General features: G+C 41.2%; 1 protein-coding gene and 1 non-coding gene across 5 annotated transcripts; one reads left to right on the forward strand and one right to left on the reverse strand.

Annotated features, from left to right (window-relative positions):
* Nucleotides 1-6,208: 6,208 nt before the first annotated feature.
* TRNAR-CCG (transfer RNA arginine (anticodon CCG)) lies at nt 6,209-6,281 on the reverse strand. The gene has a single exon. It is a non-coding gene; the product is annotated as a tRNA-Arg (tRNA).
* Nucleotides 6,282-6,384: 103 nt separating this feature from the next.
* KPNA2 (karyopherin subunit alpha 2) lies at nt 6,385-14,358 on the forward strand. Of its 4 annotated transcripts, none has more exons than XM_026711135.2 (11): nt 6,385-7,108; nt 7,988-8,092; nt 8,175-8,312; nt 9,081-9,169; nt 9,839-10,107; nt 10,766-10,860; nt 10,944-11,207; nt 12,086-12,319; nt 13,147-13,329; nt 13,464-13,613; nt 13,877-14,358. In XM_026711135.2, exons 2-11 carry the CDS (start codon nt 8,018-8,020, stop codon nt 13,961-13,963), a joined length of 1,584 nt encoding a protein of 527 aa, XP_026566920.2. In that variant the 5' UTR covers nt 6,385-7,108; nt 7,988-8,017; the 3' UTR covers nt 13,964-14,358. The 4 variants fall into 4 exon arrangements, with proteins under 4 accessions (XP_026566920.2, XP_026566921.2, XP_087781204.1 ...); XM_026711136.2 differs by having other exon boundaries at nt 6,782-7,083; XM_087925078.1 differs by having other exon boundaries at nt 6,976-7,163.
* The last annotated feature ends 1,207 nt before the right edge of the window (nt 14,359-15,565 follow it).

Genomic DNA, 15,565 nt, shown 5'->3' on the forward strand with positions numbered 1-15,565 from the left:
ACAAAGCCTCCCCTGCCCGAGAAGGCAGCCCAACCCCACGTGGGAAGGCGAATCTCCCGGGGCCACAGCACGCGATCGGCCCACCCCGGGAGAAGCGCCCAGCCGCCATCCCTGCCTGGCACCGGGCAGAGTGTGAAGAGCTTCACCTGGGGCGCCGGGTGCAGCTGACAGGCAGGCCCACCTGCCCGGCGGCTGAGCTTTCGCCAAGGCAGCGAGCGCCTCCCCACCAGGCCCTTTGGTCCTCCCGCCAGGGCTGCGCCAGAGCCGTGCGGGCTGGGCAGAGCTGGGAAAGCAAGCTGCGGGTGTGTGCCTGCCTGCCAAGCGAAAGAGCTGGGCCAACCTGAGCTTGGCTTCCTTCCCAAGTCCTTCCAGCCCGAACCCGAAGGGGCCACCAGGAGACGCTGCCTGAGGCAATGATAGCGCCCACCCATCCACGGACAGGGAGGTGAGGTGACGGCAGTGCTGCTTCCCTGGCCGGCAGGTCCGGCGGAGAGAGCCTGAAGCCGCCCGTCCTTTCCACCCCTCACCCAGCCCATCCCCATCCCCACGCATCTCCAAATGCACCGGTAGCTCCAAACGCTGCAGCAGCACAGGCATCGGGCAGAGGCGCTCACTCGGCAGGGCTCAGCTCGGAGGATGCAGCGCAGGCCGTCACCTTGCCTCCCTGTCCAGGGATGGGTAGGCGCTATCACTGCCTCGGGCAGCCTCTCCCAGTGGCCCCTTCAGGTTCAGGCTGGAGAGACTTGGGAAGGAAGCCAAGCTCAGGTCGGCCCGGCTCTTTCGCATGGCAAGCGGGCGCGCACCCATGGCTTGCTTTCCCAGCTCTGCCCGGCCCGCACAGCTCTGGCGTGGCCCTGGCGGGATGAGTAGAGGGCCTGGCAGCGAGCGCCTCCCTGCCTTGGCGAGAGCTCCGCCGCCGGGCAGGTGGGTGCTTCTCCCGGGGTGGGCTGATCCTGCGCTGTGGCCCCGGGAGATTTGCCTCCCCACGTGGGGTTGGGCTGCCCTCTTGGGCAGGGGAGGCTTTGTTGTACCGGTAGTAGGGCGTTGTTTTTAAAAGAATTGGCTTTGCTTTCAAAGGTGAAGGGAAGGCAGTGACAGGAGTGCCTGAAGCCGAGTGTCTCCACCAAGCTCTGGTTGCAGGGAGGAGCCCTGACTGGCCGCGAGTGGCTGCACCAAATGCCACGGTGTTGCTCTAAATGCCGCGGCAGCACGGGGAGAAGGGAAAGCAATGGTGGCGGAAGGTCTCCCGATACGAAGTGCCCCACCAATGCTGAAGTCAACATCCAAGCCGTCGCCGCCCTAGGATGCAAGGGGTGGGGGAATTAAGTCACCCCCGAAAAGACGGCCTAGCTGTTTTTCGGGGGTAAAAAAAAAAAAGTCCTGGCCTTATGTTGTGAGAAACACGGTATGTATGTAATTTCTTAGGTGAAGTCACACTCCTCCTAAGTGAGATGTAGGTGGAGGGTGATATGACAGAAGGCAGCTGTTCCATAGTGGGGAAAAGAATGCAGAGAAGGAAAAGGCTGCAAATATTTGTTGATGTAGCAAATGATCTCCCTAAAACTCCAAGGGGAGAAACAATATAAATAATAGTTTTATTAGTTCTTCCTAGCAATCCAAAACACGTTCGTCATTTGAAGAAGAGAGAGGAAAAAAACCCCGAGTCTTGATAAATCACAACTTTGCTGAAAGTCACATTATTGAATCCTACACTGATTGGACCACTGACATATTCAACATAGTGCAGATTCATAAGCATACATGTTAAAAATGGCACATTTGATGTGTAACTCTTTTGATTCTTGAGATACAGTGGTAGGTTGGTATTCAACTGCTTTGAACTCATCAAATTTGGCACTCAACACATTTGACATGAAAATTTTGTCTCAGTACTCATTGCTTGTTTGGTACTGAATGAACAAGCCAGAAGTTGTCAATGTCAGCTGCCTTGTGACTCAATACATTACTCCTCATAAGAAAAAATTGTTTGGGACTTATCATTTTTGGCACTCATTGTGCCTCCCAGAACTAATTAATAATGTGTTCCAAGGTACTACTATATATTAATAAAAGCTAACGCAATAGCAAAAAGATAACCTGTGGCATTGGTTCAACTCTGCAACTCACCAATCTTTTTAAATTTGGATCTGAGAAAGGAAGATGTTATAGCTGTGGAATAATAGCAAACATAACATGAATAATGAGCCAATAATTAGAAAAGGTAAAAGACTAAAATAGCTGAGTTACTAGAACAAGACTGAATGGGGGGAAATCATAGAAACAGAATGAATTCTAACTAAATAAAAATCACAAAGAAAAGAAGGAAGTAAATTTGAAGTAAATCAATATAGTAACAGAAAGATAGGAGTAATCAGAAAGGCTGTTAAACAACTATAAAATGGGTCAAACCAAAATGAATATTTAAACAAATATTAAAGTATTAAATGCCAGTAAGAATAAAAGAAAATTAGAGCCAAGATTTAGGGGGAACAATTAAAAAACACCAACTAAGAATGAAAAGTGATAGGAGACAAAAATATTTGAAAAGGGGTGGTGGGGAAATAAAGCCAAAAAAAGAAATTAATGCAAGAATAAAGATCACTTCACTTCACAGAATTATGGAAAGCATATGAAAAAGAGCGATGTCATAGGAATAGGTTGTTATCCAACTTTGAGGGGAACTCTGGAAAGAATTGAAGTCCACAGGTTGTAAAGGGGCCATAACCGCCGCTAAAGAACAATAGACACTAAACAACCATTGGGAATGGTTTAATTTGGACTTTTGCAGAAAGCATAGGTAGATTTATTCTCCTAAATTGAACCTCTCAATTTTATAATACTAGTAGACAACCTGTGATACCTTCAGTTATCCTTTTGGAGATATTTCCTACCAGATTCCGCAATGCCTTCAACAATAACAGGGCTTTTAATGTACGGTCTTCACTGGAAACATCGGGGTACATTCCAAGACATATTTTTTTTTGAAAACAGCATGTGTTGAACTGTATACAGGAAGTCTATGACTTACAACTATTTGTTTAGTGACTGTTCAAAGTTACAACTGCATTGAAAAAGTGATTTACAACCAGTTCTCACACTTATGACCATTGCAGCATATCCCTGGTCATGTTATCAAAATCTGGATGGTTGATTACCAGCATAATATAAGTGATTAGGACAATTCTTATGAAAGTAGATAGTTCTTTGTCTGCCACATTTAAGGCAAAGATGAATTATATGTAACTTCAATATACTTTTTGACTCTGACCTAAGTCATCTTTCACTATTGGTCCCGTTTGCTAAAATTGGCAAGAGTTGGTGTCCAATGTCATTTGAAAGATCTCAGATGTGATATATAAAAAGTCAACTTCCAGTATAGTTATGTTTCTCCCTCAATGCTGATTATTAAATGTGAATGGGAAGATGGAATCTTTAAACATGCCTAAGAATGAAGAGATTGTCTTAATGCAACTGCTTGTGTATTTTATTCCTAGCTCAGAAACATCTTGGTAACATTTCTAACATCTTTATAAGTAATGGGGAATTTATTTATTGGTTTTGTATCTTTTTAGGAGTGATACATATTTTCTAAAGTACTAAAAGGCAAGACAAGAAACAATGGATGGAAACTAACCAAGGAGAGAAGCAACTAAGGAGAAATTTCCTAATGATGAGAGCAACCAACCAATGGAATAGCTTGCCTTCAGAAGTTTTGGGTGCTCCATCACTGGGCAAACTTTTGCCTTAAATTATATAGGGCGGGGTGTCAAACTCATGTCACAGTGGCATCACATGACTTTTTCCCTCTTTGCTAAACCAGGCGTGGGTGTGGCCAGCACCTGAGGCATCCGGCCCATGGGCCAGGAGTTTGACAGCCCTGGTATAGGGTCTCCTGCTCAAGCAGGGGATTGGATTAAAAAAACCTCCAAGGTCCCTGGTCCAAGGTCCCTCCCATTATTTTATGTTCTATGTTTTAAGTTGAGGAAATGTTGCCTCAGAATTGACAAAATTGCAGATTTACAGATCAAAACTGTTAGATTCTAATCTGGCATCAGTTCAAAGAAAACTCACTGACTTCTGGGAAGAAACTTAATTGAGACCCAACTTTTCATCCACAAATCACTGTATTTCTGAACTGGAAATATGAACTGGAAGACAAAACTGCTGATCAACAATATGAAAATTTTTTCATCCTGTTCAATTAGTTGGGCCCACCTTCCTGGAAATTATGACAAAATGTTAAGGGAGAAAAGAAAGCATATTTGAATCAGCTGTTAAAGTTTGGGTTATGGAATCAAAATGAGCATTTGGCTCAAAGGGAGATTGTGGACAGCCGTCTGATTATAGTTGTAATGTTCTTTAGTTTACCATTTATATTAATAACTTGCATTATATTCTGTTTATTGTACATTGCTGGAGGCTTTTTTGTAGTGGAGTTTGCAGATACTGTTAAATACTTAGAAATTCTTTTCCATCTACAATTACTAAAGCTCATTTTTAAAATACAATACAATAGTTCTCAACTGACCACAACTGAGCTCCAAATTTCTATTACTAAGCAAGGCATTTGTTAAGTGAGTTTACCCCACTTTACAATCTTTCTTGCCACAGTTGCTAAGCGAATCACTGCAGCTGTTAAATTAGTAATATGGTTGTTAGTGAATGTGGCTTCCCCATTGAGTTTGTTCATCAGAACGTTGCAAAAAGTTGATCACATTGGACACCAGGAATACTGCAAAGATAGCAGCGTTCCAGTATTTGAGTGGTAGCCACAAAGAGGAGGGGGTCAAATTATTCCAAGGCATCAGAGGGCAGGACAAGAAACAATGGATGGAAACTAATCAAGGAGAGAAGCAACTTGGAATTAAGGAGAAACTTCCTAACAGTGAAAACAATTAACCAGTGGAACAGCTGGCCTTCAGATGTTGTGGGTGCTTCATCACTGGAGAAGAGACTGGACAATCACTTGTCTGAAATGCTATAGGATCTCTTGCTTGAGTAGGGGGCTGGACTAAAAGACCTCCAAAGTCACTTCCAGCTCAATTTTAATTCTAAACCATCATAAATATGAATCAGTTACCAAGCACCTGAATTTTGATCCCATGACCTTGGGGATGCTGCAATCATCATAAGTGTGAAAATGGTGATGTCACTTTTTTCAGTGCCGTTGTAACTTTGACTAATCATTAAATGAACTGTTGTAAGCCAAGAACTACCTGTACTTGTTAGCAGTGCTGAAACGGAACATAGCTTTAGTGGGATTAAAACTGTTATTCCGTGTTTGGTGTAGTGGTTAAGTCTGGTATAATGGATAAAACAGCAGGCTAAAATTGGCAGATGGCAAGTTGTAGTCCTGACCTAGGCACCAAGCCAACTAGGGCCAGTCAGCTCTGGGAAGCAGACCACTTCCAAAACACCAAGAAAACTGCAAGGATTTGTATAGGCATTCACCAGGAACCAATACACATAGGTGCAAGAAATTAACAGTTGACCATACATCCAACTTGATGTCAAAAAGACATCTCTAGCTCTCTTTACTCTAGAGTAAATTGAGATCCAGAACTTTTTGTGAAGACTTGGCACCTGCAACTGATATTGGAATTCATCCCTCTAAAGTTTGAAGAACCACCACAGAATATGCAAAGTGAAGGAGCATTTGTTGACCATAAATGTGACTATTTTAAACCAGTGTTTTTCAAACATGGAAAGTTCAACAGGTATGGACTTCAATTCCCAGAATTCCCCAGCCGGCAGGGTGGCTGAGGAATTCTGGGAGTTGAAGTCCACAACCACGTTTAAAAAAACACTTGATTTAAACTGTTTCCCCCCCCTTTACTTTGTATTATCCGCAGATACGAAACAACGTTTTCAAGGGAGTTCAATATTGCTTCTAAGCAGTCACGCAAAGCGTGGAAAAGATCCCCGGGGTGCATCTGGCGGTAACAACCGTTTTTGAGTAGAGGAGACCCACGAGCTTTCCTGAGGTAGCTCGAATGCTAACAAGCCTTACTCGCGCCCTATCTCCCATTCATCGTGTCAAGAGACCCATGGCCAGGGTTTTTATTCTATTACAGGGTTTTTATTCTATTACAGACCGATGGTGAGAATGAAGAACCAAAGCGACTAACAAAGCCTAAGAAACACACATCATCAAGCTCAGGAAACATCTTCATAATTTTTAATCCCGCTGCAAAATAAGAACTTCGAACGACCCAGATGGGACTCGAACCCACAATCCCCAGCTCCGGAGGCTGATGCCTTATCCATTAGGCCACTGGGTCACTCGACAAAGAGCTCTGAGAGCCGCGTTCTAAGGGCCCCTCCCGATCACGCATGACTCCGCCCACCCACGTCCGTCCTTTCCCTCCTGGTTTAGTTTTCCGTCATTAGGAAATTGGCCACGCCCCCTCCCGCTCGGTTAGGTTCGTCTTCTACCAGCTCACGCCCCCTCATCTCGCTACCCTTTTGAGTGGGTTTGGAAGCTGGCCGCGTTCTAACTCCTCCTCAAAGGTTTGCCGGCCTGAAACTGATCTACCGCCCGTCTGGAAGCGTTTACCGCTAACCGCCTATCCATAGTGTCACCACTTAAAAAATCCTGTATGTGATCATATAAACAACGAAGAACCCCCGGTAACCAAGCTGACGACATAACGGTCAATTCTACGCCACGCGGAGTTCGTCTCGGAGCCTTTGCTTCGCAAATCACCGCCCCTTTTACGCTGGGAAATGTAGTTCCGCGGGCCTCGCACTTGGGCGTTGAACATAACGATCGCGAGATCTCGGACTCACGAGAGACACCTCCCTCCTTTCCCTTCTCTCCTTCCCCCGGCCTCTCTCTCTCTCTCTCTCTCTCTCTCGGGAACGCGAGAGCTTGAGCGTCTTATATTTTTTCAAACTGGCCAATGAGAGGTTTGCTTGGACTCGAATTCGCCAATGAGAGCGTGAGGCCTCAAGAAATTTAAATCACACCTCGAGGAGACGGGGGAAGGAAAACGAGAGTGGGAGGTCCGCAGCTCCAGCAGTTCGGCGCAACGTGTTGGGTCGCTGTCGGAAAAGCCGCGCCGAGTCTACAAGGAGCGAAGGGTGCGCTGAAACTTAGGACGGTGGGGTGAGGCAGGCTTCCTTAGAGGCGTCCGAAATCGGGGAAACGTCGGGAGGCTGTGGTGGAGAAGGTTCAAAAGCCCGGGGACGGAGGAATGTTAATAAAAGAGCTTTCCAGACCGGGATGGTTCCGGTCACCCATCTTCTCTCTGCCGCCGCCGCCCGCTCGTTCGTTCGTTCGTATTTGTTACGTTGTTTCACGAAACCTTCATTTCTTAGCTAGGGAAACAGCCAGGGCACTTTTGGTTCTCCCGGGTTGGCTCATTTAGCCGAGGTTTAACTCAGTTGGCTCACTTTTCTGGGCTCGCGCGACACTCTGGTCTGTAAATTGATGAGAACCAAATAAATTGCGGTTGGCTGGTTTGGGGTGGGGTGTCTTGTGAACACTGCCGGCGAATTAGGCGTGTGTTTGGGGAGAGGATGTGAGGATAAACAACAGCGTTGCGTGTAATGCCTAGTGCCCTAAAAATTCTCTTTCGCAGTTTCAATGGACTTTCCGCAAGAGTGACTGCGGCCCCAAAGTATAAGTCCAGAGTTAAGGAAATAAGTTAAGATATTGTTGAGCTCACTTCCTTCCGAAGAGAAATTAAAACGCTATGAAAGCCAATCCCTCTTAATTCAGAGGCATAAAGTTTGAAATCGAGTCAGCTGTGTATCTTAAACGTTCTCAAACTTGAAACCGAAAGGAAAGTTTATATTTAAATACCATTTAGATCAATATTTGATTAAAATAGGCTTGGAACAGAGCTGCCTCTTAGGCTGTAAACTGCCTTTTGCCCGGTGTTTGCCAGCTGTTGGTAATTTACAAATGGATGCCAATTGCAGTTCTGCAGTCAATATAGTTGAAGGGTAATATCTTAATTTTAATTACTGGGTCTTTTTGTAGGTTTAGAGACAGATCTGTATAACAGTCGCCATGTCTACCAATGAGAATGCTGGGGCAATGGCTGCCCGCCTGAACAGATTCAAGAACAAGGGCAAAGATTCCAGTGTGAGTAACTGTCAACTGGAGATACAACTGCTTGTATTTTTAAAGCAGTAGCTCAGCTTTTCAATGTATGTGTTTTCACTAGGAAATGAGGCGACGACGAATGGAAGTCAATGTAGAGCTGAGAAAAGCTAAAAAAGATGACCAAATGCTTAAAAGGCGAAATGTAGGCACTTTTCCAGATGATGCTACTTCACCTCTGCAAGAAAATCGGGGCAATCAGGTAAGTGCCTATTGTATAAGCAGGGGTGGGATTCTACCGGTTCTGTCCACTTCTGTAGAGCCAGTTGATGTGAAAAGCAGCAAACAGAGCATACCTAGAACCCGTTCTATGTTTGCTGCTGTTTTGACCCACCCGCCTGCCTGGCCTCTTACCTGACCTTTATTTCCTGTGTTTTCAACTGCAGCTGCTTTGTGTGACACAGCTGTGGTTGAAATAGCAGTAAAAAAAAAGTGCTTTTTCAGCTGCTGGGCACCCGCGCGCAGCACTGCTCAGCTGTCTAGGCAGTTAGATGATGACGATATACATGGGTGCATCAGGCACGCATGCATGCGCAAAATGTAAAATCACCGAACCAGTAGTTATACCGGTCGGATCCCATCCCTGTTTATAAGCTTTCTGAAGATTTGTCTTTAGTTGTCTACTTTAAGCTATAGTTCTGGTTTTGCACAGGTGTTTTTCCCAGTCCAAATGAAGGGGGCAGAGATTCAACCTGAGGCTTTCTGTTCACAATTATTGAGCTGTAGGCCTTCCTCATTTAGAATAACACATTTTTTATCTATTTTCATTTGACTTCTGTGGACAAATTAAGTTTGAACATTGGAATGTTAAAAGAAGGAAGTGTTTTGTTCTATTTTAGTTAAATGAAACTAAAATTAATGTGTGTAATGTAAAATTTGTGTTTGTAATGGTATAGCATTAGTGAGGTCATTTTCTAAGACTACTATAATTGTTAAACTTAATGTAGTTGTTTGAAATCTTGCCTTGTAGGTTGCTGTCCACTGGTCTGTTGAAGAAATTGTCAAAGGCATTAACAATACTAATTTAGAATTCCAGCTGCAGGCTACTCAGGCTGCCAGGTAAGTGTCACTACTAATTACATTCTGCATGAAACAAACTGCAGATAAGAGATGAAAAATTGTAACTTGTGGTTTCATAGTAACACAGGACAAGAAGATAAAAACTTGATACAGTTTTTAGCACAGTAAAAATGCATACTTATTTAATGGGTTACCCAAAATCTATTTTTATTTAGTTTTGGCAATGCAGTGTACAATCCAGAAAATTGTGACTTTGTGCAGGATATGAGCCCAACTGATATATAATGGTTAGATGTGAGTAATGGGAATATCTAAATCTTTAGGAAACAAATCAGCAAACTAATTTTGAAAACATCTCTCGGTACAAGATATTGGTACAAAATAAAGCATTAGTTGGGAATATGCAAGATACTGTAAAAGTGATAGTATATGTCATTCAGTCTATTAGTAATTGCTAGAAAACTTTGGGCTTGCTATATGTGTACAAAAAGCTGTGTGAACCTCATCCATGTTAATTGCCACTAGACAGAGATTTTGTATCTTATGATGCTTTGCAACAAAAGGAATATTTCATTGTTCTGCATCTAATTGAAACTGTAGTGACCAACTTTCCAAAATAAAATATGACTAACACCTGTTGTCATGGAAATGTAAATTTTCTCTCTAAAATATAGATAGGAAAGCTAAATTTATTTCTTTTACACATAGGAAACTGCTATCCCGAGAAAAGCAGCCCCCTATAGACCAGATTATTAGGGCTGGCTTGATACCAAAATTTGTGTCCTTTTTGGGAAAAGCAAATTGCAGCCCTATTCAGTTTGAAGCTGCTTGGGCACTGACCAATATTGCTTCCGGCACATCAGACCAGACAAAAGCTGTAGTAGATGGTGGAGCAATTCCTGCCTTTATATCTCTACTGGCTTCTCCTCATACTCACATTAGTGAGCAAGCTGTATGGGCTTTGGGGAATATTGCAGGTAAGTTAGTAAAATTGGTGTGTTTCTTATAAGTAATAGTACGCAAAAAAGCCAATGGGTTTCATTTGAAATGCAAGTCATTTTTTCATATTTGTATGGTGCATAGATGCATAACTGTTTTTCCAAGTACAATCCTATGCCAGCATTTTCAACATTTAGAGCTGAGTGCGCTGTATTATATGGAACTTATGTAGCTATTTCAGAGCCTTTTCTAGAATTCATAACATTAAATGTTGAAGGCCGAGGGGATATCACTTAATATATGGGAGTTTGTTAAATATGCCCTTGTCCTTAAAAGCTTCATTATGGTGTCTAGATAGAAATTATGATTTTGTACGTTTCAATGCAACACATTTCAAGATTTTTCCCCCCAACTCTGCAATGCTACTGTTGAAATCATTTCTGCGCAGTGGCATTCAATGACTAACATCTGTGACTGCAATGTTCTCTGGCTTCTGGCTGATAGTGGCTAGTTCCAAGGGTTTTAATGCTGTTACCACTTTTCTTCTTGAACAGTTTTCTATGGCTGTTATATTATTTTTATAATGCTTGGATTGTGATCAAGTCAGCTTGTCATGGTGATATTCCTGCCCTGAATTAGCAGTAATTCCATATGACCTCTTAGTCTTAGCATTTGACACTCTATTTCTGCCTTCAGGTGATGGCTCTGCTTATAGAGACTTAGTTATTAAATATGGTGCACTCGATCCACTTTTGGCTCTGCTTGCTGTTCCTGATCTCTCTTCTATAACTGTAAGTGGGAATTCTCAGCTAAAATCTTAAGCATGAAAATCAATTTCAGCATTACTTAATCATAACCATGTTTTTCTTTTCAGCTTGGCTACCTGCGTAACATAACTTGGACTTTGTCAAACCTCTGCCGTAACAAGAACCCTGCACCACCCATTGAAGCTGTTGAACAGATTCTGCCCACTTTAGTTCGCCTATTGCATTACCATGACCATGAAGTTTTGGCAGACACATGCTGGGCTATTTCTTATTTGACTGATGGCTCAAATGATAGAATTGAAGTAGTGGTCAAAACTGGCCTAGTGCCACAATTGGTGAAACTGCTAGCATGTGGAGAAGTTCCAATAATGGTAAGATAAATTAGTGAAGGTTATGAAGTGCTGAAATTCTTTGTATAGGAGATAGTTCTGTAGTAATGTCAACTTCTTGAGAAGTGTACTTTTAATATTCTTTGGTTTAGAAATATTTTCAGTACATTCATGTTGCTCAAATTGCAAGCTCTTTGGGGTGAAAATAGTGTTCTGTTGAGATGGCTCTACCTCCTCCTCTGACATAAATTATTGAAATATCCTTGTGATTTTCTATTTGGACATAACTGATTTTTCATATCACAAAGTTCTATTCCTGCCTAAGGTATAGAGCTAACTGGCTACATTTGGACCGGTCACTTTCTCTCAACCTTAGGAAGCAGATATTAGCAAAAAGAAAAAAAAAGTAAACGTTGATATCCTGCCAAGAAAGCTGCAGGGACATGTTCAGGCTGTTGCCAGGAATTGACACTGATTGAATAGCCATGGAATTGACCAGATATATGAATTCCACAAAGGTGCCCCCTACTGTATAATGATAAGATTTTAAAATCTTTTAAAAACATTTTTACAGTGGGAATATAATTGTTCTGTAATGTTGCTGTTGCATTTTATGTTTGTGATGAAGTAGATGATCTAGGCAGCTTTTAACAATGTTCGTTAATAGTATATACATAGAATAATATTGAGAATTGCATTAAGAACTTTTGTGGGTGGGCAGGCTTGTATGTAAATATTGAGATATTGCAAGAATTTCTTCCATATTCTGTAGACTGAGCATGCCTATGGGCCACATATTGTCCCAGACAGCTCAAAATCCTCCAACTTTCAACATATGATTTATACACTTTAGCTATGTTATATTTTTATATGCAGCCCAAGACCTTCCTCTTGTTCAATATCTGAAACCTCTTTTCCAGACTCCATCATTAAGAGCTATAGGAAACATTGTAACTGGGACTGATGAGCAAACCCAAAGTGTAATAGATGCTGGAGCACTAGCTGTCTTCCCAAGTCTGCTTATTCACCCCAAAAACAACATCCAGAAAGAAGCTGCGTGGACTATGTCTAATATAACTGCTGGCCGCCAGGATCAGATCCAGAAGGTTGTGGACCATGGGCTTGTTCCATATCTTGTTAGCATCTTGAAAAAGGTAACACTGAAAATATATTTTGATATCTCTTTGCCTTGCAATGAACTTTGGCTTTAAAAACAAATGATTTGCCTCTGGGTAGATATTTTTAAAGAGAAAAATTATTAAATTCATAGTCTGCCTATAAGGTTTTATTTTCTATCTTTTTAACTTTTTGGGAAAGTAATAAAAATAAGTCTATGAAATACCTTTGCTATTTAAGAACATGGGATCTGTCACATCTGTCACATTCCTAATTTAAAAGGTATACTTAAGTAGTGTTCTTTAAATGTTTTGGCCATGTAGAACTAGAAGAAAGAAGGAAATTTGTTTGATCCTATGATACTTTAGAAGGTTCTTTTATCCTTCAGGTGGTTTTTGGACTTGAACGTGCTGTCTTGTTTTCAGCCTGATATTTTAAAGAACCAATTTGCTCTAGTGGTTAGTCAGCTAATTAGAGAAGTGCTAGGTTTGAAGATGCAAACTGCCTTATGTTGGTTACTTCTCATCTTTTTCTCATCTTTTTGAGGTTATTGCAAATAGAATAAACTTAAAACCATCAGTTTTATGTACCAAAAGCAGTGAAATGGTGCAGGAAATGTCACTGCTTAACACTGCATTTAAAAAATAATAATAAAGCGCACTAATTCTTCCATGATGTATCCAAACCAGAGTCCTGTGCTAAGTGGCTGTACAAATCAACTAAACCTTTCAAAGGGATAGCAGAAGTGTATAATCTTACAGTTAAACATGTATTTGTAAGCGTGTCACAAAACTAACTTTACAATATTAAACTTTGTCAAGGCTGTTCTATTGCTATCTCCTTATTTTCCTGTATCTTAAAATAGGGAGACTTTAAATCCCAGAAGGAAGCTATATGGGCAGTGACCAACTATACAAGTGGAGGAACAATTGGCCAGATCATTTACCTTGTCCAGACAGGTGTATTAGAGCCATTATTGGATCTACTTGTGGTTAAAGACAGCAAAACAGTCCTGGTGATTCTGGATGCTATTACTAATATTTTTATGGTAAGCTGACAATGCAAATCCACTCTGGGGGTGGGGGAGAATTTCACTACCAAGAGCTCTTAAAGCTAAAGCATGTTCAGAATATCTTATTTGTCTGAAATGAAATGTCCATTATAATGACATTATCTCTATAGGCAGCTGAAAAAATAGGTGAGATTGAAAAGCTGTGCATTTTGATTGAAGAATGTGGTGGCTTAGACAAAATTGAAGCTCTACAATCCCATGAAAATGAGCAGATTTACAAATCGGCTGCAACTCTGATTGAAAAATATTTTTCAGCAGAGGTAAGTAAATTCAAGTTGTCCTCAGTAGAGGTTGCTATATAATCAAAAAGCTACTTGATAAAAAGTAGATACAAAGTTTGTTCATGTAAGGGCTTAACATTCTATAACAATAACAGTAAGGGTGCTGCTGCTCTATTAAAAACATGAAAAGATTGGTACTTTTTATATGTACACAAGCACCAATTTGTGCTTAAAATATGACAGTGTATTAGATAGACTGTGAAGAAACTTAGAATATTTTAAGTTTTACTCTTTTATTGCAGGAGGAAGATGATAATGTTGTTCCAGAGTCTGGTTCTGATGCATATACATTCCAAATTCAAGACAGTCCTGATACCTTCAAGTTTTAAGTCTCTTGACCGTCTTCAGCCTGTTTTTTTTCCCACTTTCTGTTCTGTCTCTTGCACTGCCTTTTTTCTATGTGAAATGTGAAATAGCACTTTGTTTCAACTAAAACTACTTGAACAGATCATGGCAGTTACATATGCCAAGTGAACTTGTGTCTTCTACTTATATGTCCTTTTTTTACTCTGTAAATTCTCCAGTTCTGAATCTACTGCCTTTCAGTAGTGGATGTACCTAGATTATATCCGTACTACAGTTAGCTAGACAGAAATGGTTTGTGAATTTTCACTCTCCGTTTGGTTTGCAGAACATACAATGTTCATTAGCAAAAGCAAATCTCTCAGACGGATTTTAAAGAATACTTGTTCAAATGAAATAAAGAGTACTTGTTGAAATGAAATATTTGAGTATCATCCAAAGTATAAAAAATCTTTTTCTGGAGATGCAAAAGAATGCCTGTTATTGTGCTTTCTATTTTAAAGAGAACTAACACAGACGAGACCACTTAATCTTGCTGCATGTCAACAACTCTTTATACATGTATCAGAGTCATGTTAGTAGAATGAAAATTATTTGGGGCAGGAAAAGATGGCAAATGCAAATTGAAACATTGATTTATTGTTCTCAAAAGGCCCAATGACATTTTTATACAACTGTCTGGTCTACTGTTTCTCAACCTTGGCAACTTTTAAGATGGGTGTAGAGAGGGCCACATTCAGTTATCACTAGAGTAAATGCATTATTTTGCTCATGTAGGTGGAGGTGATTTCCCTTGTTTGGGGGAGCAGGGTTATGATATGTCAGCAGAGACGTGTTAGGCATTTTCCAATTTTTTTGACCTGCTGAGAGCAAAAGGTTCATTCTCTTCTACAAATTCAAAGTGAACTTTGCCACTTTACATTTATCCTGAAATCTGGACACAATTGCAAAATATAAATTTCTAACAGGCATCAGCTGGTCAGGAAATACTCTGAATATTTGCTTACACTAGAGAATAAAAGGCCATGTGATTGGAAAGTGTAGCCGCTTTAGTAGTTTAGGTTTGTATACTTTCATTGTTACCAAGAAAATACACTGCTCAAAAAAATAAAGGGAACACAAAAATAAGACATCCTAGATCTGAATGAATGAAATATTATTAAATACTTCGTTCATTACATTGTGGAATGTGCTGACAACAAAATCACATAAAAATTATCAATGGAAATCAAATTTAGCAACCCATGGAGGTCTGGATTTGGAGTTACACTCAAAATTAAAGTGGGAAAAAACACTACACGCTGATCCAACTTTGATGTAATGTCCTTAAAACAAGTCAAAATGAGGCTCAGTAACTCTGTGTGGCCTCCACATGCCTGTATGACCTCCCTACAACACCTGGGCATGCTGATAAGATGCTCTAGACACTACGCTGACAGACACAGCAAACTTTCTTGCCACAGCTGGCATTGATGTGCCATCCTGGATGAGCTGCACTACCTGAGCCACCTGTGTGGGTTGTAGACTCCATCTCATGCTATCACTAGAGTGAAAGCACCACCAGCATTCAAAAGTGACCAAACCATTAGCCAGAAAGCATAGGAACTGAGAAGTGGTCTGTGGTCACC

The sequence above is a fragment of the Pseudonaja textilis genome, chromosome 2, assembly GCF_049901715.1.
Source record: "Pseudonaja textilis isolate UNSWEBS1 chromosome 2, rPseTex1.2, whole genome shotgun sequence".
In the NCBI taxonomy this organism is placed as follows: Eukaryota; Metazoa; Chordata; class Lepidosauria; order Squamata; family Elapidae; genus Pseudonaja; species Pseudonaja textilis.

What these genes read in the sequence shown, in the direction of transcription:
- KPNA2 (XM_026711135.2), top strand. Translation starts at nt 8,018, where the DNA reads ATGTCTACCAATGAGAATGCTGGGGCAATGGCTGCCCGCCTGAACAGA. An exon ending in ACAAGGGCAAAGATTCCAGT is followed by an intron (nt 8,093 to 8,174) that starts GTGAGTAACTGT and finishes TGTTTTCACTAG; the next exon opens with GAAATGAGGCGACGACGAAT. An exon ending in CTATTACTAATATTTTTATG is followed by an intron (nt 13,330 to 13,463) that starts GTAAGCTGACAA and finishes TTATCTCTATAG; the next exon opens with GCAGCTGAAAAAATAGGTGA.